This window comes from Hydra viridissima, unplaced genomic scaffold (assembly GCF_058129835.1).
Source record: "Hydra viridissima isolate aposymbiotic clone 2 unplaced genomic scaffold, HvirCarnegie_v1 scaffold_15, whole genome shotgun sequence".
NCBI lineage: Eukaryota > Metazoa > Cnidaria > Hydrozoa > Anthoathecata > Hydridae > Hydra > Hydra viridissima.
This window is the reverse complement of record NW_028324314.1, coordinates 4,207,697-4,232,500: the sequence shown is the minus strand read 5'-3', so window position 1 is coordinate 4,232,500 and position 24,804 is coordinate 4,207,697. Positions and strand designations below refer to the sequence as shown.

Below are 24,804 nucleotides of genomic sequence, written 5' to 3'. Positions count from 1 at the left end.
GTAACGTTGAGCGATTGTTGCGCATTTTTCATGAGATAGAAAACTTTTAATGAAAACCAAGCTTAACAATGAGAAGTTGTACATTAAACTAAAATCAATATTATTTATTTTTACTAGAATATTATTTATTTTTACTAGAACACAGGTTCAAAATCAATAAATCATTTTCCGATGAGTTATAAGAGAATTGGTGATTCTACAATGACTATTACTCTGTGTTGATATTGTAATATTCATCAAACGGAGTAATAATTGCAACCAGAGTAATTATCAAATCGATTTTTACGAAAAACTCAGCCTGAAAGACAAAAATATTTTAAAAAGATCAAATAATCTCTTGTTTGCGTAAAACAATAACTCTTTTTTTTCTGTGGTTCCCTTGCATCATTTTTAACGTTCATTAAATAACACAAATATTCATTTGAAAGCAAAAACAACAAATAGCCCGTGTATTTATAAATGGAAGTTATAATCAACGAAATGACATTTATATATAAGGAATGATATTCGATGTATTTTAATAGAAGCATATCATAGAAAACGCAATGATCGGTTCTCTACTGAAGAGATAACATTATCTGTCTTAGAATACAGGGTGTTTGACAAGTTTTGTACATGCTTTTAGTTTAAAGCATTTAAACAAATAATAAAGAGAGAAGGTTTTCTGTATTTATATATATTATCAAAGTAAAAAAAAAAAGGTATATCTGGCTATTCAACTTGTTTACCATCTAACTCATTGCAGCGTTTCCAACGAACCACTACGTTTTTGCAGGCTCTTCTACACATGTCTGTGTATCTCTGCGCACACTTATTCAATCGGCTCACGAAGTACACCAATTTAAGAGGGTCTGTCCATGTATACAATATTCCCCAAATAGTAAGAGCCCCAAAACCACAAGTCCGGACGAGAAAGCTGGAAGAACGAGCAGGCCACTTGATTGGACTTTGTCTGCTTATCTACCGGTGAGGGAACTTTTGATCAAGCCAGCTTCTTACTTGACAGGAATATTAGGCAGATGCCCCATCTTGTTGACAGTAAATGCCACGTTGTTTTTCTTGAATAGCACGATATTTGTGCTCATTCCCATTTCTTCGTTTTCTTATGAGATGGCGTAGAGGTAAAACGATTTGTCTAATAAAATACAATTTGAATTTCAAATTGCTTTTTTATCTACCAAACTTGAGTATTTTTAAGAAGTCAAATGAAGCCATGGTTTTTTATATATCTAAATTAGTAATGACACTTTTTTAAATGCATTAGATTATTGGATGTTAAGATATGCTTAAGATGTTAAGAGCAACTTTAAACTAAAAGCACGCAACTTATGAAACACCCTGAATGTTTTATGGATAATTATAATTTACTTATAGCCTTAAAGGATGTGTTCTGGATTATTAGTAATTCATATTTTTTTAGGATATTTTAAATCTCTTTAAGATATCATATCGTCGTTTTCGCAAGCAAAACGCGTCCAAAAAACTAAATTTTACAGGACATACAAAAAACTTTCTATTTTGGCAATATCATGTAATCAGCTATAAATCTTTGTGAATTCAATAATCTTGTAACATATAATTGGGTAATTTTTATTATAGTTAGGGAATCTTTTTTTAATTTAGACGTTATTTTGTAAAGTTCGGACATTAGTGATTTGATTCAATTGTTTTGACTTAAGTGGTTTGCTTGCAACAACGACGATATATATTTATGCTTTCCAAATACGAAATAGCAACTTAAGACTTTTAAACAAAACATTTGATTTCCTATAAAGAACTTGAAAAAAGACGCGGCTTTACTTTCAGAGATTATTTAATAAACGTCTTCTACAACATAAATTTCATTAGACGAAAAAAAAACAAACCCTGTTATGCTTCATAAGTTTAAATGATCGTTTTTTGCAACACCAACGCGAAGCAATTATATCTATTACAGAATATGTATCTTTTACAGAAGCAATTATATAACTTTTTACAAAGTCACATTATCAGTATCCACTTTTTAGCTGAAACTTGTATCTAGACAATTGCCGATAAGGAATTATATAGCTAATTGTCGAAAAATAACAATACGGATTAATGCTGGTAATATACTTTATTGGTAATTGCCGAAATAAATTAGCATCAAAGTTTGCATACTAAATGATGAACATTCAGCGTTTGTCCTATAAATGCGATGTTATGATGCAACATTATTACTTTTACAGTTATTATTCTACAAAAGCTTATTTCATTTCATCTACTACTCTGTTTTATATATATATATATATATATATATATATATATATATATATATATATATATATATATATATATATATATATATATATATATATATATATATAAATATATATATATATATGATTTTCAATTTTTATAATGCAATTGTGAAGTACCTCTTAAAGTTTAGTTAAAATGACAAATACAAGTGTTAAGGCGTCTATATAACTAGTGTCTAAGAAAAGAAAAACTGTCGAAGAAAGACAAATAATTGCAACACAAAGGCATAAAAATAATTAAACTGATGGTTATAAAGGATGGTGTTAGTATAACTAAAAGCAATCCTCTATTTGCTACTGAAATGGAAAGTGTTATTTCTGCTTAAATCTGACATTAATTTTATCTACTTTAAACTTTTCATGAATGAAACATAAGTGAAATTTTTATAATGAAACATAAACAGTAACATGAATATGTTTGGGAATTTTTTTTTTTTTAATTTTTTATTTCATGATTTTTATTGCATCAAGATTATTTTGAACATTTTCCTTTATTTAAACTTTTTTTCTTTCGTCTGCTGTTTTCTTGAGCACGATTTAGGTTAGGCACAGATGATGATCCAAACTTTTTCAAATTAGTATAAACACCACTGGGTTGACTAAATTCACGATTAACAGAACTTCTTGGCACTTTGTGTTCCTTATTCTTTTTGTAGTGAAATGATGCACGAATGGTGTGGCCAAACACATCTTGACCATTAATTCTTTGAAGTGCTCTAAAATAAACAAACTAGGCTAATAAACTTTCTCATTTCCAACTATAGTAAACTATATTGATTAGAAACAATACACACTTTAAAAACAGCTTCTTTAAAAAGATAACAAGTTAAAATGTCTCCTTTACCTCTGAGCACATTCAGGATCTGGAAACTGAATTATTGCTTTGTTTTCATTAGGATTACCAAAGGCCCTCACTTTAATCACTTTCCCACTTGTATTATTGGTAAGCATTTTTAAGCGATTGCTTATACGTTCAACTGAAATAGTCTTACAATTAGGAAGATTGAATACAGCTAGCATATTAGTATCTGTTGCCTGGAAAGTTATGAAATGTCAGAAATTAAAAAAGCAGTTCTAAAAATAATAAATCGTGCAGAAAATTTTAAAACAGTTCAAATTTCTAAAACAGACTAAATCAAATGGCTAATTCTTAAAAAGCACAAACACTTTACTAATTAATCACTTTTAACACTTTCATCAATACCCATGTTTCGATTTCTTACAAAAACTAATTAACAGCAAAACAAAAAGTGAACTAAAATACCTTTAAGCTTGTGCTTGGTGAAATACTGCTTGTAAAATCATCAAACTGCACACATTCGTTTGCAAAATGTAGAAGAGCTTCTGAAGTCTGCCTGTTATGAACTAAAATTACATGAAACTTTTGACGATAACGTAAATCTGACAGCTCAGTTGCAAAATTGATATCCCCAGACACAAGTAAAATTGTTGCAGGTGGTGGGTTTGATTGTGCAAAACGCCTTAATGCTTGTCTTAATTTATCATCAGCTGTGTTTTTAGAAGATGCATTTATGTGAACAACATTGATCTAAAAAAAAAAAAGTTACTCAGAATACAATTTCTTTTACACAAAAGATACCACAACATTTAACATGAGGATTTAACATAAATATCTGGGAACTTTTAATTAAAAAATTACTTGTCCTTTGTTAAGCTCTTCCAGCACTTCCCTTTTTTCTTTTTTAGTATCACAAACACACATAAACTCTGCCTCTGTGCGCCCTGGATTAAACTTCTCACGAAGTTTCTGAATTATTGCTAATGCAGACTTATTTTTTGGAACTTGACAATTTTCTATGTCCCAAAAAAAACCTATTGGCTCATCATTTTTGCCACCATGAATAGCAATGTCAGAAACTGTAGATCTTGCTGTTGAAACATCTATGTTAAAAAACCAATAAACCAATTAATTCTTTTGACAGCATAAACTATTTCAACTTCATTCAAATGCTGCATGATTAGTAAAAAAAAAAGTGTGTTGCACTGACTTGCAGTATTAAGCCTAAAATATTGAGTTTTAAATTTTGAGTAAATAAACATACTGTCAAGATGTCATTAAATTTAAAAAAAATTCTTTTAGTGACTGGCAAGTTATGCAGTACCAATGTATTTAAAACACAGTCCTAAGCATGCATTGAAGCTTAACATTTTAAGACACTACATGCATTAAAGCAGTGGTTCCCGACCTTTTCTTACCCGTTCCCCAAATTATATATCATAAAATCTCCATGGACCCCTTTGCTATTAAAAATTATTACAAGGCGAACATTTTAATATTGTAATTTTTATTCATCAGGACAATATTTTATTCAAGGTATTTTTTAATTGAATAGACTATCCATGACCCAAAAACATTTTATCTTAGTTGATATATGATACAAAAACTGGTCAATGTGAATTCTGGCACTGCTTACCAGCAATTAATATCTGAAAATTCGGCTTAGTTTTTGATAGAGCACATCTAACAACTGCATCAATTTCAAGTCTATTTCTTTTTTTGGTTTTTATAGATAACATGGCTGAAAACCCTGCTTTGCACAAATATGATGTTGAAAAAGGAATAAGGGCTTTAAGTGCAATTGTTGAACACAATGGATATGAATTCCTCATTTTCAACCAGAAGTTATTTAATGGTGTTATTTTGAAGTGATCCTTAGCAGTGGTATCATTCTTTAACTCTATAAATTCTTCTTGTGCTTCCTCATTCACCTTTTTCACATCACAGGAAAATGGTGATATAATTACTTCACTGCTCAAAAGGTTCACATCTGGAAAATAGTTACCAAATTCATTAATCAAATTATCTAGCTGACAAAGTATTTCTATCTTTATAAGTTTGGGAAGTATGTTATTTCCAATTACAATATTTAAATTTTGAAACATTATCAAATTTCCATTATTAATTCTAGTCTTATACAGTTTGAGCTTTTCAATAAATGGTTTCAGTTTATCCAAGTGTGCAATGACATTAGCATTTTTTTAAACATTATCAATGTTTAAAATTGTCAAATTCAAAATATTCTACCAGTCCACTTTTCATTTGACATAAAAATTCTTTCACTTTGTATCTAATCCACATTCCAAATGTTGTGTGGTTCAAAGTGGAAACGAGTGTACAGGCTCTCTAAATTGTTGTAAAACAAATCAACTTGAATAAAACAGTGTACACCAACTACATTTGGAGCAATCTCTTTTACTCTAGTCTGCAATCCAGACTTACAACCCATCATGGCAGGAGCTCCATCAGTAGTAATTCCTAACAAATATTTCTATTGTAATTGATTGTCATTGAAAAACTATTTCATAATTTCCATAATATCAGCTGCTTTTGTTATTGTTTCAAGGAAAGCTTTTGTTATTGTTTCAAGGAAAGAAGAAAACAAAAATTCTTCTTTGAATTTATTATTGTGAATATACCTACAAAATACAATTAATTGTGCCATTGAACTTACATCTGTGGACTCATCCAACTGAATAGAAAAATATGGTGATCCTTTAATTTCATTAATAACATTTTCTTTAATAATTGATGAAATGTCAGTTAGCCTTCATTTGACTATTATATGATAAAGATATATTATCTATCTTCTTTACAGCTTCTTCTCCAAATAATAATCTAATAATTTCTTTTACACATGGAAGTATAACTTCTTCAGTCAATGTCTGAGCTTTTTTCTTCTGTGCTATTATATATTAAACCTTGTAAGATACTTCTACTATATTCTGTTGAGTTTGGTGAATAACCCCAGTTTTATCCATCTTACATTTATTCAGTGATTCAAATTTTCTTTTGAAAAAATCAAAATCTTTTGTTCGAAGATCAGGATGGCACTTATTCAAGTGAATAGCAAGCTTTGAGGGTTTCATAGAGTCATTTCCTAGTACTTTATAACAAATAATACACTGTGTGTAGCAAATGGTTTCTTTTAGCATGTAGGTAAAACCATATTTCATATATTCATCTGAAATGACCTTTTTTTACTTTTAGACATCTAAAGAATTTAAAAAATAATATAAAATAATGTAATATATTAACTCGAGATTTGTATAATTCATTTGAGAGTAGTATATTCTCGACTATTCAAATAAAATAATTCAAATTACTTTCTTTCAAACCAATTAGTTAGGAAAAATATTTTTACCATAAGATAAGATAATTTTATATAGCATTTAAAATTTACAGATGTAAGAATAATATAAAGTAATTATTGTTTCATTGTGGTCCGCAAGCCATAGACAGTTAACGTTGAATTGGCTTACACAGATTTTGTGCAATATATGTTGTCTAGCATGAATTACATTTTGAATTTAAGATTTATTTGTTTCTTTAAAACAGAGAAAAATATCAAAATTAAAATTCAATAACTCAAATTTATTTTGAATTTACGTTTACCCTGTGGTCCTTTTCAAAAGTTTACATGGACCCCCAGGGGTCCATGGACCACCGGTTGGGAACCACTGCATTAAAGCTTAACATTTGAACATATTATGTAAACGTAAACAAAGATAAAAACATCTTAGATGATTTAAGGCATGTCTGTCTCTTATCAGTGTTTGGTTGCACCACAAAACATAACATTTTTTTCAGCGAATAATTCACTAAAAAATGTATGTTACCAGGCAAAAGTTGTTAAAAGTTAAAATATCAATTTTTTATGATGTTATGGGTTATGACAGATTTTATGTTATCTGAAAAAGGAGAATATCTTTAAAAATAAACAAAAATGATCCTTAAGCACAACTTTTTCAGTAATGTTCAGTCTAGTACACTTCTATAATTGTTATTATCTACTTGTACAACAAGTGATTTTTGTTTCAATTAGAAAATTCGAAAATTTTTAGAAACTTCTGGCGTCACCCCTAACACGACTAAAAGGAGAGAATATCATTAACAACGCTTTGAGATATAAATTCAATTAGCAAATTAAAGGTTTAATTTTTTGTTGGGTTAAACCATGTGATAAAATTTACAGTTTTACTTGACAACATTAGGTTATGATCAAATAACAAATGTTGAAAAGCTAATAAAGAAGTAATAACTACAGGAAATGAGTGTCTTCTACTATTGGTAAAAAAAAACAAAAAACTATATAATAATCAGTAAATAAAAATATCAGTGATGAGCAAACAATTTTATATAGCTAATCTTTCAGGACCTGATTCTTGTTGACCTTGTTTAAGAGATTTAAACTGGCCTATGAAACTTTAGATTTTTAAATATTTCGTAGCTGCTTCAAGCAAAACAAAAACCATTTTCTAGTTTGAAAGTTTTACATGAGTCAACCTTGAAGTTTTAATTGGCGGTGGGTCTAAGTAAAACCTATACAAACATAAGAGCAAAATGGTTAAATTTCTTCTTCAAATTCCATTTAATCTTTTTAATGATAACTACATTAATCTTCAGCTTTTGACGAGCAGAATCAAGCCGACAATCATTAAATTCAATCAAAATATTTTTTTTAAGAAGATGAAAAAAGGATTTGAAAAGTTTCACACCAATTTGTTTGATTTTGAGGAAAGTGATACAAATGAATATTTGTGTATAATATACTAGGTCATGGATTAATACTGACAAATCTTGTTTGTCATAGAATAATGAAAAATAAATATCAAGCACTTTTCAAAATGCGATATATGGGAATGAGATCAAAGTATTAAGCAGATTGTTTCAATGCAGAAGTAAGAAATGATAATATTAAATGCTCATTTTTTTAACCAATAATTGATCAGTGTAAATAATTGTGTTAAATCTCACAATAAGGTTTTGTTAAATTTCATTCTTTCATCCGGCTTCTTCATTGTTAATTTTTAGAAAATACCTTGGAAAACTTTTGGAAGTTGACAAAGGCTGAAATATGCAAGGTTATGTAAAGCACATGGTGGATCAGACTGATAGCAGGGCCAGTAAACCTAATTTTAATGCAGTTTAAAAGACAACCTTTAACTTTAACCCTTTTCCTATTTCTACCACGCGAAGTCCGAATTTTGCAATTAAATAAATAAACAAAGTTAAAGAAGCTTTGAACATTTAAATTCGAATATAAGAACATGGCTAAACTATGTTTTCATATGAAAGCTGAAGTTTTTGGAGGCCTAAAAGAAATCCATCTTTCTCAAAAAAAGAAAAGGTATGAAGATTTTTGTTGCCAGTTTTTTCACATTTATATCGAAGAAAGATACTTTTACAGAAAATCTTGTTTGTTGAAAATCTTGACTTGTTCAGTTTTTTCCATAAGAAGAGTTCAGTTGGTGAAGCAAGAAAAGGATTTTCTTAGCAGTATTCTCAAAAAGCATGGAATATTATGGAACCTCAAGTTCAATAAGAACATACACTTTATAATAGATAAATATTTAAATTTAATAAAAATGATACTTTATTTTTATTAAACATAAATATTTATATTTACCTGCATATTTTTATCTAATATTAGCTGTTTTAGTAAAAACAATGTAAACCTTTGAAAACTATATACTTAACATCAAATTCTTAATGCGATCAATCCTGCAAGGTGAAAACAGGTCACATACGTTTAAGCAAAAATAACATGAAAAAAAAGAGGAACTTTTCTCAGACTGGCCTTAAATCACCCGAGATTTAGAAGCAATGCATTTTTACTCCAATGAAAACTACAAAAGACATTCTTAACCTGGCAATAGTAGCAATCACCCTTAGATAAATTGTTTTGTTTAAGTGTCTGAAAACATCCTTTTTTAAAAAACTAAAATTTTTACAAAACTCTATTGAAAATTTCAAAAATCCACAGAGTTGTTAACTGTGAATGTCACTAATGCAACTTTTATCGGATAGTTTTTAGGATAAACAATTCTTGAACTTAAGCAGAAACATTAAGAATAATCTTTTACATTAACTGAAATGATTTTTGCAATCAAATGCTTTTTGTTTTTGAATTTTAGAACAACTTTTTAGCTTATACAACTTTTTTTTTTTTGTAGGACTTTCAGATAACAAGCCTCAATTCTAAACAAATAAATATAATAGAACAAAATAAACCTGTAAAATTTAGAAAATATTAACAGAAAAATATTGGATATTTTACGTCTCATGGAAGATTCAGTATGAGAATGTTTTTCCTTCTGTTCTTTACTGAAGAACACTGCTATACACTGAAACAGAAAGGGTTTTCTTAATTAAAATACACTTTTAAAAATTTCAAAGTGCTCATTGTCAGTAAGCTACTGACAATAAACACTTTGTAACTAGTACTTTTTTTACATTGAGTCAACTAATATTTACATTTTTACATGGGAAATATCAAATTTTTACTTTTTTACATGGAGAAAACAAACTCTTACTATTTTACATGGAGATAATAAGTTTTTTCCTTCAATTGTATGATTATAGAGTTTTCGCTCATCAAGAAAATGAATATCACAGTCGGCATTGTCACACTGACCACAACATTTAAAAGTGTCGTGAGATTTGCAGCACTTTAACACAATAGGAACATATTTGTTTTCTAAAATATAAAAATGTTTCAAGATTAGTTAAAAGTTCAAATATAAAAAAAAAATAGTTTGAAAATAAATTAGTCCATAATCCATATTAGTCCTCAGTAATAAGAATAAGTAGCATACTTATATTCAGTATGAGTATACTCAGTAACATAGAATGATAAGTAAGCAACTCAATAATAATGTTGAGCATCTTATTGCGTGCTATTTAGTTATATATATCAATCAATCAATCAATATATATATATTTCGTGTTAAGGATGTTACAATAAACACAGGTCATTGCAAATAGTAATTCACTAATAAAACGCAATGACCTAAATAATATAAAGAAAAGATAAGAGAAAAACATAAGAAATAAACCAGTCACATAGTAAAAATAGAACTTTACAAAAATTTATAAGTAACACTTATAAAACAGACTTTTAAAAGAATTAAAATATATATATAATTCAACAAAAAGTTGTTGCAAGAAAAAAACAGATTTATTTGACGAAGAAATTTAGATTTTATCTTGTTACTTCAAAAGTCAAAAAAAAAATTTTTTTTGTGATTTTATTCTGCATATCTTCCAACTAAATATCAAAAGCTCATTTTGGATTTTACCAAAAGTCTACCGGCGCTACACTACTTTCTCCCCCCCCCCCCCCCTTTTTTTTTTTTTATGATTGATTATGATAGAGAATTTTATGCTGATTCAGAAAAATATAAAAACATGAACCTGAAAATCGACGGAAAGTGCTCTAATTCGAAGTCAAAGTTGTAAAAAATCCCACTAAAAACCTTAATATTTACCTTTTTTTTTTTTTCAAAACGCTTTCGTTTTTAAGGAAAATTAATTACCGTTACATTGCGCAATAAACAGACCTGGTTTCCATCAGCCTTTTAATTATTATTTTAAAGTATTATAACTAAAGTGTTATAACGAAATGAAATTGATGGAAGATTTCAAATAAAGGTTGAACGTAGAATGTGAGAATGTAGATAAATTGATGAATAATTATTATTGTATTGTACGCTGGTTTTTTTTACTAAAAAAAACGGTTTGAAGGTTATATTTTCTAAAATTTACATGTGATAAAACAACTATGAACTAAGTTTCAAAAGCTCTGCTTTTAAGAAAAAAAACTGTTGAATTTTTTTTTAAAGTTTATTACAAAAGTACAGTTGAATTACAGTTTTTTCTCTAATAAATCAAAAAACGGCTGTTTTCATAGCCACAAAAAATTGCGCAAGATAAACATACTTTAACGACTTTCTTAACGAAAAAACCATGATATTATTGTATTGCTTTTGTAAGCTAAAAGATCATTAACTTGTTATTCTAAAAATTTGGGTTTTTAGTGGGATTTTTTAAAACTTTGACTTCGAATTAGATCACTTTCCGTTGATTTTCAAGTCTATGTTTTTATATTTTTCTGAAACAGCATGAAATTTTCTATCATAATCAATTATAAAAAAGGGGGTTGCGAAAGTGCAATAGCCCCGTTCACTTAGTAGTTCACTCAGGTTGTTAGTCTCAAGTATAAGAGTGGTTTAGATTCCATAAAGTGAAAGTTTCAAAAGCTTTCTCTGCAACCTTCTTCTATATAACTGTGGCTGAAACTATCATCTTTATTTTGAAACTTTATCTTGTTCTTATCTTAAAACTTTATTTTGCCTGAAATGGATAGAAATTTAAGCAAATTTAACCAAAGCATTATATTTAAAAACTAATCTTGAACCAGACATGATAAAAGCTTGATATTTCAACCTTTATTACAACCTTTATACGCATGGGCTACAAACACTTTCGTTATAATACTTTAAAATAATAATGGTAAGGCTAATTGAAACCAGCTCTTCTTATTGTGCAATGTAACGGTAATTAATTTTCGTTAAAAATGAAAGCATTTTGAAAAAGATTTTTTAAAAATGGCGAGAATTAGGATTTTTAGTAGGATTTTTTAAAACTTTGACTTCAAATTAGAGCACTTTCCGTTAATTTTCAAGTCTATGTTTTTATATTTTTTTGAATCAGCATGAAATTTTATATCATAATCAATTATACAAAAAAATAAATAAAAAAAAAAAAAAAGGGGGGGGGGGGGGGAGTGCGAAAGTGCAGCAGCGCCTAAGTGAACTTACTTACCTTTACTAAATTTCTGTTCTGCAAAACTTCGTGTTCAGTTTATACTTTACAAAAATATCTCAAATACTAGAGGAAAGACTATGGAAGTCTTTGCGAGCATTACGAATAAAGATTAAAACTAGGTGCATTCATAAAATTAACCGAATGTACTATTGATGATATCAGTTAAACTGTAATACAGTAGTGATCCTCAAATTCCCGGGAATTTCAGTTTCGGGAATATCGGGAATGAAAAAGCTCATTCCCAGGAATTATCGTTACCGGGAATGAGCTTTGAAATATTTTTTTTCTTTCTAAAACCTGAAAATTTTTAATCAAAAAATACAAAAAACAATACAAAGAACTCAAAGTTTATGTTTAAATCTACTTTATTACTTTCTTTCGGAAATGACATTTAAGAAAAGAAATAGCATCGATGTTCTCATCTCAAAGACGGTTGCGAATTTTGCTAACAAGAATATTTGCTCCGAATAACGACATTCTGCAGCTACTGATGTTGCTTGTATTGTCTTCAGTCCCTCGAAAAGTCTATCAAGAGTTGGTGAGCGTACTTTTGTCTTCGCATACATCTGCATCTCCTTTTTGTAGTCAATAACTTTGCTTGCCTGCTTGTTGGTGACCTCTCTTGAAGCTTTCAAGGCAAGTGTCAGTTGCTCAGCTAAACTTCTTTGAACCTGCTGTGATGTTGATGCTGATGGTTCTTCTTGCTGTTCAGGTTGTTCCACACAATCATCATTTTCAGTACTGAAGAGTCTTTCCATCAGTTTCACTGTAAGTTTGCTCATAGCTGCAACAGTCGATGTAGCAGAGTGATTCGGCCCATTGATGCTGTTGATGTCGTGCAAGTAAAGGATGAGTGATTGAAGAACGTCATGTCTGCGTTTGTTAATTTTCTCTTTGATAGCCAAGAAGATGTCCTGCGAGAGCTGATGATCATGCATTTCTAAATCGTCCAAGAGAAACTTGATAGTTGTGTTGCAGTCAATGAGATTTACTGATTTCTTTGACAAGAATTGAATTGCCAATTTCGCTGGACTCAGAACTTCTACCAGCTCCTCCAATCTTTTTGAGTCGATATCTGGCCATAAGTAGGTTTTGTCAATCTCCCTGTGGTTCAGAGCTTCCTTCACAGGTCCAAGTTACTCCAAGAACCTTTCACAAGCATTTTGAAGGCTGCCCCAACAAGTCTTTGAATCTAACTTCAGCTTAAGTTCTCTCCCGTTGTTCATCCTCTCAACGAATTTTTGAAGAATTTCATTTTTGACCGATGATCGATGGAAGAGGCTCACGATTTTTCTCAATTTGGTGATCGTTGATTGATAAGCGAAAACCATTTGAAGTGAATCGGCCTCCTCTTCATCGTCTGATTCTGTGTTCTCGCCGGCATCAGGTACATCTTCATCAGGTTCATCTTCATTTCCACACTCAACGAAAAAGACATCATCGTCGTCATCATCCACTGGAGCATCTGCTGACTGTTTCTTTAGATAAAGAACTTTAGTAACACCCAGATGAATTCCATGATCGCTGCACAGGACGTATTCTGATGCGATCATAGAACCAAATGATACCATAGCGCTCGCACAATCACTAGAAGTGCCAACAATGTGTTTCTCTGGATCCAAGCCAAATTCCATCAATTTTGCTTCGAACTGTTAATAAATAAATAAAAAATAAAACGATAAGAAACCTAAAAAAAGAAAAAGATTATAATATCAACTTACTAGTTTTTTGATGTTAAGAGTAGTTGCACTTCCATAAATTGGAACCATGCCCAAATTGATTTCTTTATCAACACCATTTTCAAAATAATGAAGATTAATGTTCAAGAAACGTCGCCCTGCAGTAGAAGTCCATTCATCAAGGGTTGTTGAAAAGAAATGTCCTTCAGCTAGATGAACTTGAATCCACGATTTTATTTTAGCCTTGATGTCTTCATGAAAACCTAGAACAATCTTTGCAACACCAGATCCATTCTTTGAGAAGTTTTTCGTTGGAAACTTCTCTTTCACTTGCTCTGCTATTATATCTGAGTTGACAATCTGTTCGAAGTTCAATCCATTTAAAGCAACTTCTTTCGAAATGGTTTCCTCAAACGATACTCTAGTAAAATCTGTCATCAGCTTTTGCCTCTTTACTTGAGGATTGTCAGTGCTGCTTGTGCTTGGTTGAGCTTGGTTGCTAGTTGTCGGTCCAGATTTTAATGGATCAAGTATCTGATGAACACGCTATAGATGTTCTATCAAACCCTTCGTTGAACCTCCAGCACAATTGAGAACAGTACTACACTTTCGATTGCCCAAGTCTACGTCACAGCGTGCTTTATCTTTGTTGCCCGTTTCCCTTTTGAAGTGCTTCCACACAAAAGACATGCTATTTAAAATTAAAAGATAAGATATGAAGAAAAAAGAAATGAAGAAAAAAGAAATATAAAAAAAAAGAAAAAGATTTAGAAAAAGAAATAACATAATATGTACTATATTTACCTTTGATGATTTGTCGAAAATAACTTTTTCACTTTCTTTTAAAAAAACTTGCACAATGCACTTTACACTTTAAAAAATATTGAATAACTAATTACTAATTAATTTTACGCGTTTTTATATTGCAATAGTTGCACCACCAACTACAGGTAGACTTTAAAGTAAAATTTATGAAGATTCATTTTGATACATAGAATTGCAGGTATATTTAAAGATTAAAACACCCGTAAAGTGTATTTCCAGGTATAAAAAAAATTTTAATCTATAATTATACTTGCAATTACAGCTATAAACTTTAAATATACCTTTTAAAAAATGATAATATAACATATTAGTATTTAAAAAAAATTCCCGGGAATTTCTCGAAAAAAAAACGAGAACGGGAACGGGAATTGACCAACGAGATTCCCGGGAATAACCGTTCCCGGAATTCCCTCTAGGATCACTATAATACAGTAATCTCCCGGTTATTCGAACCTAACAAGGGAAATAAGAATTTACTTCGAATAACCGAAATTTTGAATAACTGAGTTTGTAAAGGTGAGTTTGCACTCATCCGTCTTAGCCACGGGAAAGGGAAAGGGAAGGGAAAATTACTCACGTGACATTGCGCAGTGATTAATTTTCAAATTAAATTACAAACTGCGCATGCTCACGTGATTAGTTTTCCCATCCATTTCCCATTCCCGTAGCTAAATGGATGAGTGGAAACTCAACTTTAGTTTGTTTAGAAAAACTCACGGGTAAGGAAAATTGCTTCGAATAAGCGGGAAATTCAAATAAGTGCACGTTCGAATTACCGGAAGTTCACTGTATTGAAATTCCGACTAGTAAATGATTCAATTTCTAACTTTAAGTAATTTGTTCGAAAGGTTCGTTATAGCTTACGTAAATCACGGACCTATAAGAGATTCTTGTGCAACCTATTGTTTTTTTTGCGAACCATGCTCATTGCGCATTGTTACAAATCTTTTGTTTTAAACAATAGAAATTAAATTATGTTAAAGTCTGTAGGATTCGTCGAAAGTTTTTGGTCTCGTCTAACCAGTCACATCAACTTCTTTTTAGTTATTCAAGATAACAGCAATAGAATCATGCTTTAAGCTTAATTTTATATAGCTTGATATTCTTAATACTTTTAGAAACAACGTCGATGATAATATAGAAATTGAGACCATTTACTTAACTACTTTAATGCATGTATAACTAGAGATCTAGTAAATAATACAAAATATCAACTAGTTTTGTAGCTACCTAGAGCATATTGGTTTCATTTCCAGGGAACTACTCCATCTACTATATTGCTGTAGACTTTTATTGCTATAGATTTTTATGTTTAGCGACAGAAATATAAACAGTTAAGGATAAATAACTTATATATAAAATGAATGTAAATACAATAAAGAAAAAAATAATTTGTTACAGTTTTAAAGAATTTAGCAAAGCCAATTTATGGAAAACCGCAAGAATAACTAAGTATTTAATATTAACATAACATGATTTACCAGCTATATGTAAACTAATTTTTATTTGACAAAAAGAAATGGGTTATTATGTGCTTTTTATGACAAATGAAATAATATATGAAATATGAAAAACGAAAACATGAATTATCTGACCGCATTTTTCAAGATAATTATAAACTTGAATATCTTTTCAAATGGTTTTGCATTATCAAATGAATTATAAAAAAGTCCATTAGAAAATACACCTACTAAAAAACAGTTCATAGTGGAATATATATTATAGAACTTATAGAGTAGTCGAGGCAAAAAATGGCAACATATCGGAAAAAATACTCAAAAAATACACAAATTTAAGCCTTGTGAATGAAGGACTAAGGAGTTGAATGGAAACAGACCTTTACAAAAAATTTTATTTCAGCTTTTTTATATTTCGCTATACTTTTTTTAGTCATTTTTAAATTATTCTTACAGGTCTGTTTTATTATTGACGGAACTTTGTTTACACGAAAAAAGTTCCTAAATTTACAGATGTTTATCTTGGAAAAATGATGAAAATCTGTTCGTGCCGACAACTAATTTCCTTTACTTTGGTGTAATTTGTTTAGTAATTTATCAACGCGTGAAGTAGTTACTTTATCCTGAACAGTCTTATTAAACAAATGCTATACAAGTTTAAACTAATACCACGTGATCAGAATTTCAGTTTTTAAAGCTGTGGGCAGCCATTTTAAAAGATTTTTTTGTTGACTGGTGAAAATTTAGAGTTTGTCGGAAACTCGCATGGCTCGCTGATTTTTGCGGCCTCTTTGATGTAAAACAATATGTTGCACATCCATCTCTTATAGGCCCATGCGTAAATCAATTAATTTGCTCGAATGTTTCGTTAAATACTACGAAAACCATCGATTAGTTTATTACGATCCTTTCCCGTTAAATTGTCATAAAATTTCGAAACTGACTATTCTTACAATAACTACTATCGAAGATTTTTCTACAAACTCGTTCGTTACTGACCATACATGAAAACAGTTTCACTTTTGTAGAAGTTGTCATAAAAATGTTTAAAATTTTTAACTATGTAAAAAATATTAAACTTGATTGTACATGTATCTTCTAACAACTATCACATCTTGTCATTTGACTGCCTGTTGTTTCTTGGCTGCCGATTAAACTGACGCAACTTCTTTTAATCGCAATCGTAAGTCTCTTCTCTATCAAATACCATTAAAAAAAAAACGCTCTAACTATTTGCAAACATAAAAGATTTTCTCAATTAAATTACACTTTTAAAAAAACAATTTTAAAAAAGAACTTAATGTTCTTTTCAAGAAACTTCTAAAAAAATCAGGCTTATTTTCTCTCTTTCCATCTTGACCATTTTCATGAAAATTGATTCTTAAAATTAAACTGTTTACATTTGCAGAGCCGGCCTGAAAAAATTGGGGGCCCGGCTCATTTGAGGCCCTTTGTTGCAAAACATACTAGTAGCATAAATTCTGGGTGCACAGCACCACTTATCTGTTAAAGCTAATTTTTATTGTTACTCTAAAAAAACTATGAATAATTCAAAATACAAAGGCTTTGTTGTTGCAAAAAATAAATATTTTTAGTTGAAACGAATTTTTCAAACTTTTTTTTGAAGCAAACTGATCTATCAAAGAAGTAAAGTTCGATTGCTCGCAAACTTCTTGTTCAATAGCCGGCACCCAACAAGCACACAACGTTGAAACAACGTTGAAATAACGTTGATCAACGTCGATCAAGGTTATTTCAACGTTGAAACAACGTTTTTTGCTTGCTGGGCAACCCCAAACCGGATAAATGTTCTTGACTCAAGGTCGAAACCAAATGAAGATCACACTGGAAAAACGATCAAGCTACATTTTTATTGTTTTGAGTAAATTAGATTTTAAACTTCAAAAAACCATAGCTCACTTATTTGTTAAGCTAAATATCTGTGTAATTTGATCGGTTTTCTAGTTATATAGTCAATTATTACATAGTTAAACTGCAGCCGAATATAACAGGGGCAAAAACCCCAAAAAAGCAAAAATGTAGCTTGATCGTTTTTCCAGTGTGGTCTTCAAATGTTTTGATTAGCTTCAATTTTGAGAAGCTGTATCCTGCAGTAGCTACGGATGCTGGAGTTAATAGTATTATTCTAAGAGCAACAGAGACATTCGAATTTATTCACCCAAATTATATTTGAATTTTGAATTTGTGTAACGAAAGTTAAAACTTTTCAAACTTAAAAGTTCTTGCACTTTTCCTAAATGTTTATATATTTTTAAAGACGCAGATTTAAATTTTTATAGTTGCTCTTGCTTGCTTCGGGAAAAAACTATTTTCAATTTATAGTTACTTCCATTAATGTCAATAAAAAATCTCTCAGGAAGAGAGCCACCAGTTACTAAAATTACTTTTGTTAATTACTTTGAATTAACGAGTTCTATACGATTGCATTTTTTTCGTTACGTAACTTTAAAAAATCGAAGTGTACATAATAGTTAAACAAAAATTAGCGACTTTTGTTCTGTATATGACAACAGCGGGTAACTTTTACTCTAAGTACATTTTTAATTAGCGACTTTTTACTTGTACTTGAATTAAACGTTTTGATGGGTAACTAACAGGGTAAGTACATTTTTAACTTGCGACTTTTTACTTGTACTTGAATAGAATTTCACTCAAGTAACGGTAGTTTTACTTGAGTAAAATTTTTTATTTACTTTTTCCACCTCTGATTAATTTGGGGCCCAAGGCAGTTGCGCCAGTTGCGCCACCTTAAAGCCGGCCCTGTACATTTGAAGCTAATGACTTAGTGATCACTAACCCGTGATAAAAGTCTTGTGACTAGGTGTAACTCTCATAACGGGTGATAGCATTTAATTTGGCCTGCGATTGAAGAGTCCATAACTCACTTCAAAATTAAGATTAAAATTTAAACAAAAATAGATTTAGATTTTAGTTTTTTATCTATTTTTGTTATACAGTCCTATAAGATTAATCTAAAAATTCTTAATTGGAAGACATTTTTGCAGGTTTGCTGGGTTGTCTTCTTTTTCAACAAAATCAACCTTTTTCTCTCGAAAGTAATCAACCACGGTTTTAGCGTAATGAGCAGACGCCAAGTAAAGCCAAAATACTCATCATTAGAATGGTCCTCTTCAATTAATAAAATTAGTCTTTTTTTGATACAATGCTCTAAATAAATTTTTTGGTTGATAGCAAGGTCGCTTCCCAGCAAGCACACAACGTTGTTTCAACGTTGAAATAACGTTGATCGACGTTGATCAACGTTATTTCAACGTTGATTCAACGTTGTGTGCTTGCTGGGTTGGAACGAAAAAACGCGTCGACATTCCGTTTTTTGAAAAACATATCCAGACGAGCAAATTCTTATCAAATTTAGCAACAGGTTTGTATCTTACGCTTGTAGAAGTGTCATATTGCTTGTGTAAAATCTGTTGTTACCATAAATGTTGCTAGTATGAGCTAAAGTAAAAGAAGATGATATAAGATGAAAGCTCGGTTTCGAAATTTTTAATGCAGTCAGTTTTTCACAGTCTACATTTTATTCTTGCGAATGTTTTCTGAATATCGTTACGGAATCTTTGTTTTTTTTTCTCGAACTTTTTTCTCAGTCTTTGTTGCCAGTGTTTTACTAATGTAAGTTTGGCTGCAATCGAACTTTTGGACTACTTGTCTTTGAGAAATTCCATCCTTGTGGTCAAACATTTCCTTTAAGCACTTGTCAATCTTTTTGGACATTATTTTGGGTTTACGACCACTTCCAGTTGCTTTTTGACAGCTAGTATAGATAGTTGATTTTGGTACAAGTTCTGCCATAAAGTTGTCAGCGGGAAATTTTTTCCTTTTAACCTTTATACGTTTTACAAAACTCGTACACACGCTTTCTTTTGGCCTCTGACTTAGAAATCTTTTTTTTTTTTTTTTTTTTTTTTTCAACTTATAAAGTTTTATAGATAAATTATATATTTTCTTAAAGAGGAGAAAATTTGAAATATCTTGTGGTCCTGGGTACTAATGCACAAAATATAAATGTATCTGTAAAATATCATTTTTAGTTAGATTTTGAGAAAAATAGAAATCTTTGAAAAAATATTTGAATTCTGTTTAAAGTTTTATTATTTCCAACTTTGTAAATAGCAATAACATCTACCTTAAAGAAATCTTGCTCTTTGTGTTTATTATATACAGTGCTTTCAAAAAAAATTGTTGCAGTAAAATATTTTGTTCTTTTTTTTTTTTTTTTCAAACATAAAGCAGTAACCATATTTGCTAAAGAATTTTTTTTTTGTACAGTGGTAAAACTATTTCTCTACAAATAACAAATTTACTTTAAATTACTTTTTCTATTCATTTAGTTTTATCAAACGAATACAAAAAACATACCGGAAAATGTTGCAAAAAAATAAATAAATAAAAATAGACGTACGAAGCTTTTTATTGATTTCCTTTCTACTTTCTTCTCAACTATTATTCGGAATTATTTTTTTGATTTATCTGTTAGTTTGAAAATTTCCTATAAAAGGTTGTATAAATTGCAGAAATTGGTCAAAAAATTAGTAAGTGAAGCAACAAAGTGGCAAATAATAGGTATGAAGGATGACTCGAGCTCAGCAACAGAGAAATAGCAAGAAGATTAAAAGTTTCAAAAAATTGTTTTAGAAATACCCTTAAAACATTTATAACGACAGGTGGCATCCAAGGTCATGCAGGATCTGGAATGTTTAAACTACGGAGCACAAAAACAGTCTTATATTTCGTCAAGTAAGAGCTAATCCAAGGTTTAGTTATTGTGAGTTTACCATTAGATTCAATGAAAACCGAGATAAACGTCTTTCTTCAAATGCAGTTAGAAACATTTACTTAAGAAAGACATTAGTGTTTATGCAGCTGTTAGAAAACCCATCCTGACGGCCAGAGATCGGCTCACAAGATTAAGGTGATGTATGTAGAGAATTAAGTGGTCTTTGGAAAAGTGGAAGCAAGTAATTTTCAGTGATGAAAGTAACTTTGAAGTAATGAATAGAAAAATTGAAGTTCTTGCTGAAAGATTTAAATCTTAAAAGTGTACTAATCGCTTTATTGTATCTAGGTTGTAATGTGGCAGTGGGAGTGTTGGTATTTAGGGCTCCTTTAGTTTTAACAGGGTAGATGTGTGTAACATTTACACAGGCCGAATCAACCAACACATCTACATAGAGACGCTAGAGAACTGAATTGTTCCATCAGTAGACATGCTGATTGATAAAAGCGAATGGTCGCAGTTTCAACACAAAAAATGGCGCTTACCCATACAGCTCGTAAAGTCAAGACATAGATGAAAAAAAACCCAGAATCACCAGATTTGAATCCAATCGAATCTATTAGGGCTTGGGTGGGCAAAGAATTAGCCAAGATCCGAATAAGTTCTTTAAATAGTCTAAAGTAAGAACTAGATACCATACCGAAAGTTACAACAATCTTGTTAAACGGATGCAAAAAAGATGTGTAGCTTGCAAAAAAGCACGTAGGGGATATTTTAAATACTAGTTTAAATGTTTAATTTTGCAGCGCCAATTTTGATATATCGCAGTTTTTTTATTGATAATTTTCATAATTTTGTTTGATAGCGTTTTTATAAACAATTCTATGTTTAAGTATGTCATCCAAGATGCAAGATTTGTTTAACAAAAACTTTACTTCGCAACTAAGAAAAAAATTAGTTCAAAATCTTCTTTTTTTCTTTTTTATGATATTTTAAATAAGCTTTAAGCAACAAAATCTTGATGCGTCTTTTATTATTGTTTTTTTTAAACATTTTTTATCAAATAATGGTTTAAGAGACCATCATCCACAGTTGCTACAGGAAACAAATTGCCTTACTTTGCATCTATAATGCTGCCGCTGCCTTATTTGATCGCTATTGGTGGTGCTTGTTAGATCTGTTGATAGTATTTGAGTTCTTTGATGATTTTGTTAGCAGAGAAGAAGTGACAATTACAGGACTTAAAGCATACAAGGAACCCAAAGAAACTTTCTAACAGATTACACTACTTGAAAAACTAACAAACTGATAATAAAAGTTCTTCATGACTTTGTTACGAAAACAATGGCAAATTTTTTTTTTGCATGATTATAAGTGTAAAATAATGGTTTTTATTTATAATGACAATCCCAATTTTAATAAAACTTTTTACAACGAAATGAACTAAAACCATTTAAAACATTCAATTGCCTAAAAGTTTTAAAACTTTTCTCATCGTTGTATAAAGTTATGCTTACTTTTGGTAATGTATTTTGGTAACGTAAGTGTATGTATAAAAAGTTATGTTTACTTTTGGTAATGTATTTTGGTAATGTAAGTGAAATGTATAAAATGTGTATGTGTAAAATGATACTTTGCACGCTTACATTTTATACATTTGTACCCAGGACTTCATTTACTAAACTGAAAAGCTATACCTTTTGGAGGTTTATTTGTTTGTGGTAATATGTCATATAATTTACTCAAGCCTAATTTAAAAAAAAAGTGTAATTTGTTGACTGAATATTTTGCTAATATTATTAGAACGGGTGATAACATTTAATTTAGCCTGCAGTTTTAGAATAATTCATTGACATCACAATCAGTTTGAAAAAATGCAAATACATTCAAAATATTGCAAATTTTCTCCTCTTTTAGAAAATATATAATTTATCTATCAATTGAGTATATACTTTCATTAAAAATTGCTCTTGCTGAAACAAAAGGCTGTAAAATTGTAATGAATATTAGAAAAATTGCCTTGTACCTACAGTTAAAGATTTAACTATTAATACCTGCACTAACAGAATCATAGTGAAAAGTTACTTTACCGAACTGTTTTGATGTTCCCGTTACTGGATCTTTCCCATTTCTGATACTTCTTATTGGACCAAACTTTTTAAAATGTGCCATTAAAACTGGTTCAATAACAGATCCTGCAAGAGAACCAACTCATACCGGGAAAGACGTTTCTTTTTCACTTGTATCCATACTCAGAAAAATCATACAAATTAAACTTTAACGAGTGAATGGCTCAATAGAATTTATAACAGTAGGATTGTAAATGTACTGTGCAGTATTTAGTTATAAATATAGCCTTTGAAACTGTCTATTTGTAAATTATTAATGTGAGGGTTGGTGTTCTCAGATCGATATGCAAAATCAAGAGAATTTTTCCGAGAATCGTTTCGTAAAGCTTGATTTCCATTACTTTAGTACCACAACCGTATTTGATTGCGTGACAAAAGCACGATATATTTTGCAACAGTTGTAGAGATAAATTTTTTTGTATCAGCTATACTTTTCGTCTGGACATTTAACTTACGTAATGAAAATAATTGCAATGATTGTTGCTGTAACGTTGAGCGATTGTTGCGCATTTTTCATGAGATAGAAAACTTTTAATGAAAACCAAGCTTAACAATGAGAAGTTGTACATTAAACTAAAATCAATGTTATTTATTTATTGATTGATTTAATGAATTAACATTTAAAGCTTTAACAAGATCATCCTTAATATTTTATTTTTTGATCTTTTACGATTTGTCGCTTTGACATTTTTGTTTTCCATTTTTTATAGTGCAAGATTTTTATTTATATAATTTCAAATTTTTTAACTTTTTCTTGTTCAAAAATTTTAATTCTATTATTCGGACAACTTGATCAGTTTAATTAGAATGCCATCTAAATCTGCAGTAGTAAAAAGATTCAAAATAATTGTGTGTTGTGAAAACTTATCAAAATAAGTTGCTTGGCAAACTGACAGAATTATGACAAATTTTCATTTCCAACTTAAAGAAAGCACCAAAGTGTAGTTCTGAAAAATGTTATAGAGGAAATCAAAATAGTCCGTTTGATTTGTTGATGGTTTTGACAAGAAAAAGCTCTTCTTTTACTTCTTTGATTCGCTGGGCTCATTTTTTAGGCTTACATAAGGAAAGATGATACATTTTAGTAGAAACATCTCATAGAAAACGCAATAATCTCTACTGAAGAGATAACATTATCTCTCTTAGAATACAGGGTGTTTGAAAAGTTTTGTACATGCTTTTAGTTTAAAGTATTTAAACAAATAATAAAGAGAGAAGGTTTTCTGTATTTATATATATTATCAAAGTAAAAAAAAAAAGATATATCTGGCTATTCAACTTGTTTACCATCTAACTAATTGCAGCGTTTCCAACGAACCACTACGTTTTTGCAGGCTCTTCTACACATGTCTGTGTATCTCTGCGCACACTTATTCAATCGGCTCACGAAGTTCACCTATTGAAGAGGGTCTGTCCATGTATACAATATTCCCCAAATAATAAGAGCCCAAAAACCACAAGTCCGGACGAGAAAGCTGAAAGAACGAGCAGGCCACTTGATTGGACTTTGTCTGCTTATCTACCGGTGAGGGAACTTTTGATCAAGCCAGCTTCTTACTTGACAGGAATATTAGGCAGATGCCCCATCTTGTTGACAGTAAATGCCACGTTGTTTTTCTTGAATAGCACGTTAATTGTGCTCATTCCCAATTCGAATTGACAAATCGTCAGTTTCTTCAACCATTTCTCCAATGTTTTGAACAGCTTTCTTCTGTAACAATAAACGAGAGCGGCCAGAATTTTCCCAATTATGAACACTGCCTGTTTCCTCAATATTTTCAACCAACTTTTAAATTGTTTTCTCGTGAGTTGGCGGAGTGGCATGAGGTGGCGGAGTAAAACGATTTGGCAAATAAAAACAATTTGAATTTCAAATTGTTTTTTTATTTGCCAAACTTGTGTATTTTTAAGAAGTCAAATGAAGCCATGGTTTTTATATATATCTAAATTAGTCGATCAAATGAAGCCATAGCTTTTATCTAAATTAGTAATGACACTTTTTTAAATGCATTAGATTATTGGATGTTAAGATATGCTTAAGATGTTGA

At 30.2% G+C, this 24,804-nt stretch overlaps 1 protein-coding gene and 2 pseudogenes across 2 annotated transcripts; all 3 read right to left on the bottom strand.

Annotated features, from left to right (window-relative positions):
* Positions 1-2,695: 2,695 nt before the first annotated feature.
* On the bottom strand, positions 2,696-22,885 carry LOC149878261 (meiosis regulator and mRNA stability factor 1-like). The gene is made up of 7 exons (XM_090073189.1): positions 22,718-22,885; positions 9,615-9,778; positions 9,359-9,425; positions 3,940-4,181; positions 3,544-3,828; positions 3,124-3,314; positions 2,696-2,995 (listed from the first exon to the last, which is right to left on the bottom strand). Exons 1-7 carry the CDS (start codon positions 22,797-22,799, stop codon positions 2,752-2,754), a joined length of 1,275 nt encoding a protein of 424 aa, XP_089929315.1. The 5' UTR covers positions 22,800-22,885; the 3' UTR covers positions 2,696-2,751.
* On the bottom strand, positions 12,186-13,541 carry LOC149878263 (uncharacterized; annotated as a pseudogene).
* On the bottom strand, positions 12,186-14,467 carry LOC149878262 (uncharacterized; annotated as a pseudogene). Its single transcript, XR_016447667.1, has one exon. The product of XR_016447667.1 is annotated as an uncharacterized LOC149878262 (transcript).
* Positions 22,886-24,804: the final 1,919 nt, after the last annotated feature.

What these genes read in the sequence shown, in the direction of transcription:
- LOC149878261 (XM_090073189.1), bottom strand. Translation starts at nt 22,799, where the DNA reads ATGGCACATTTTAAAAAGTTTGGTCCAATAAGAAGTATCAGAAATGGG. An exon ending in GGGAACATCAAAACAGTTCG is followed by an intron (nt 9,779 to 22,717) that starts GTAAAGTAACTT and finishes TTTATATTTTAG; the next exon opens with AAAACAAATATGTTCCTATT. An exon ending in CACCAAGCACAAGCTTAAAG is followed by an intron (nt 3,315 to 3,543) that starts GTATTTTAGTTC and finishes ATAACTTTCCAG; the next exon opens with GCAACAGATACTAATATGCT.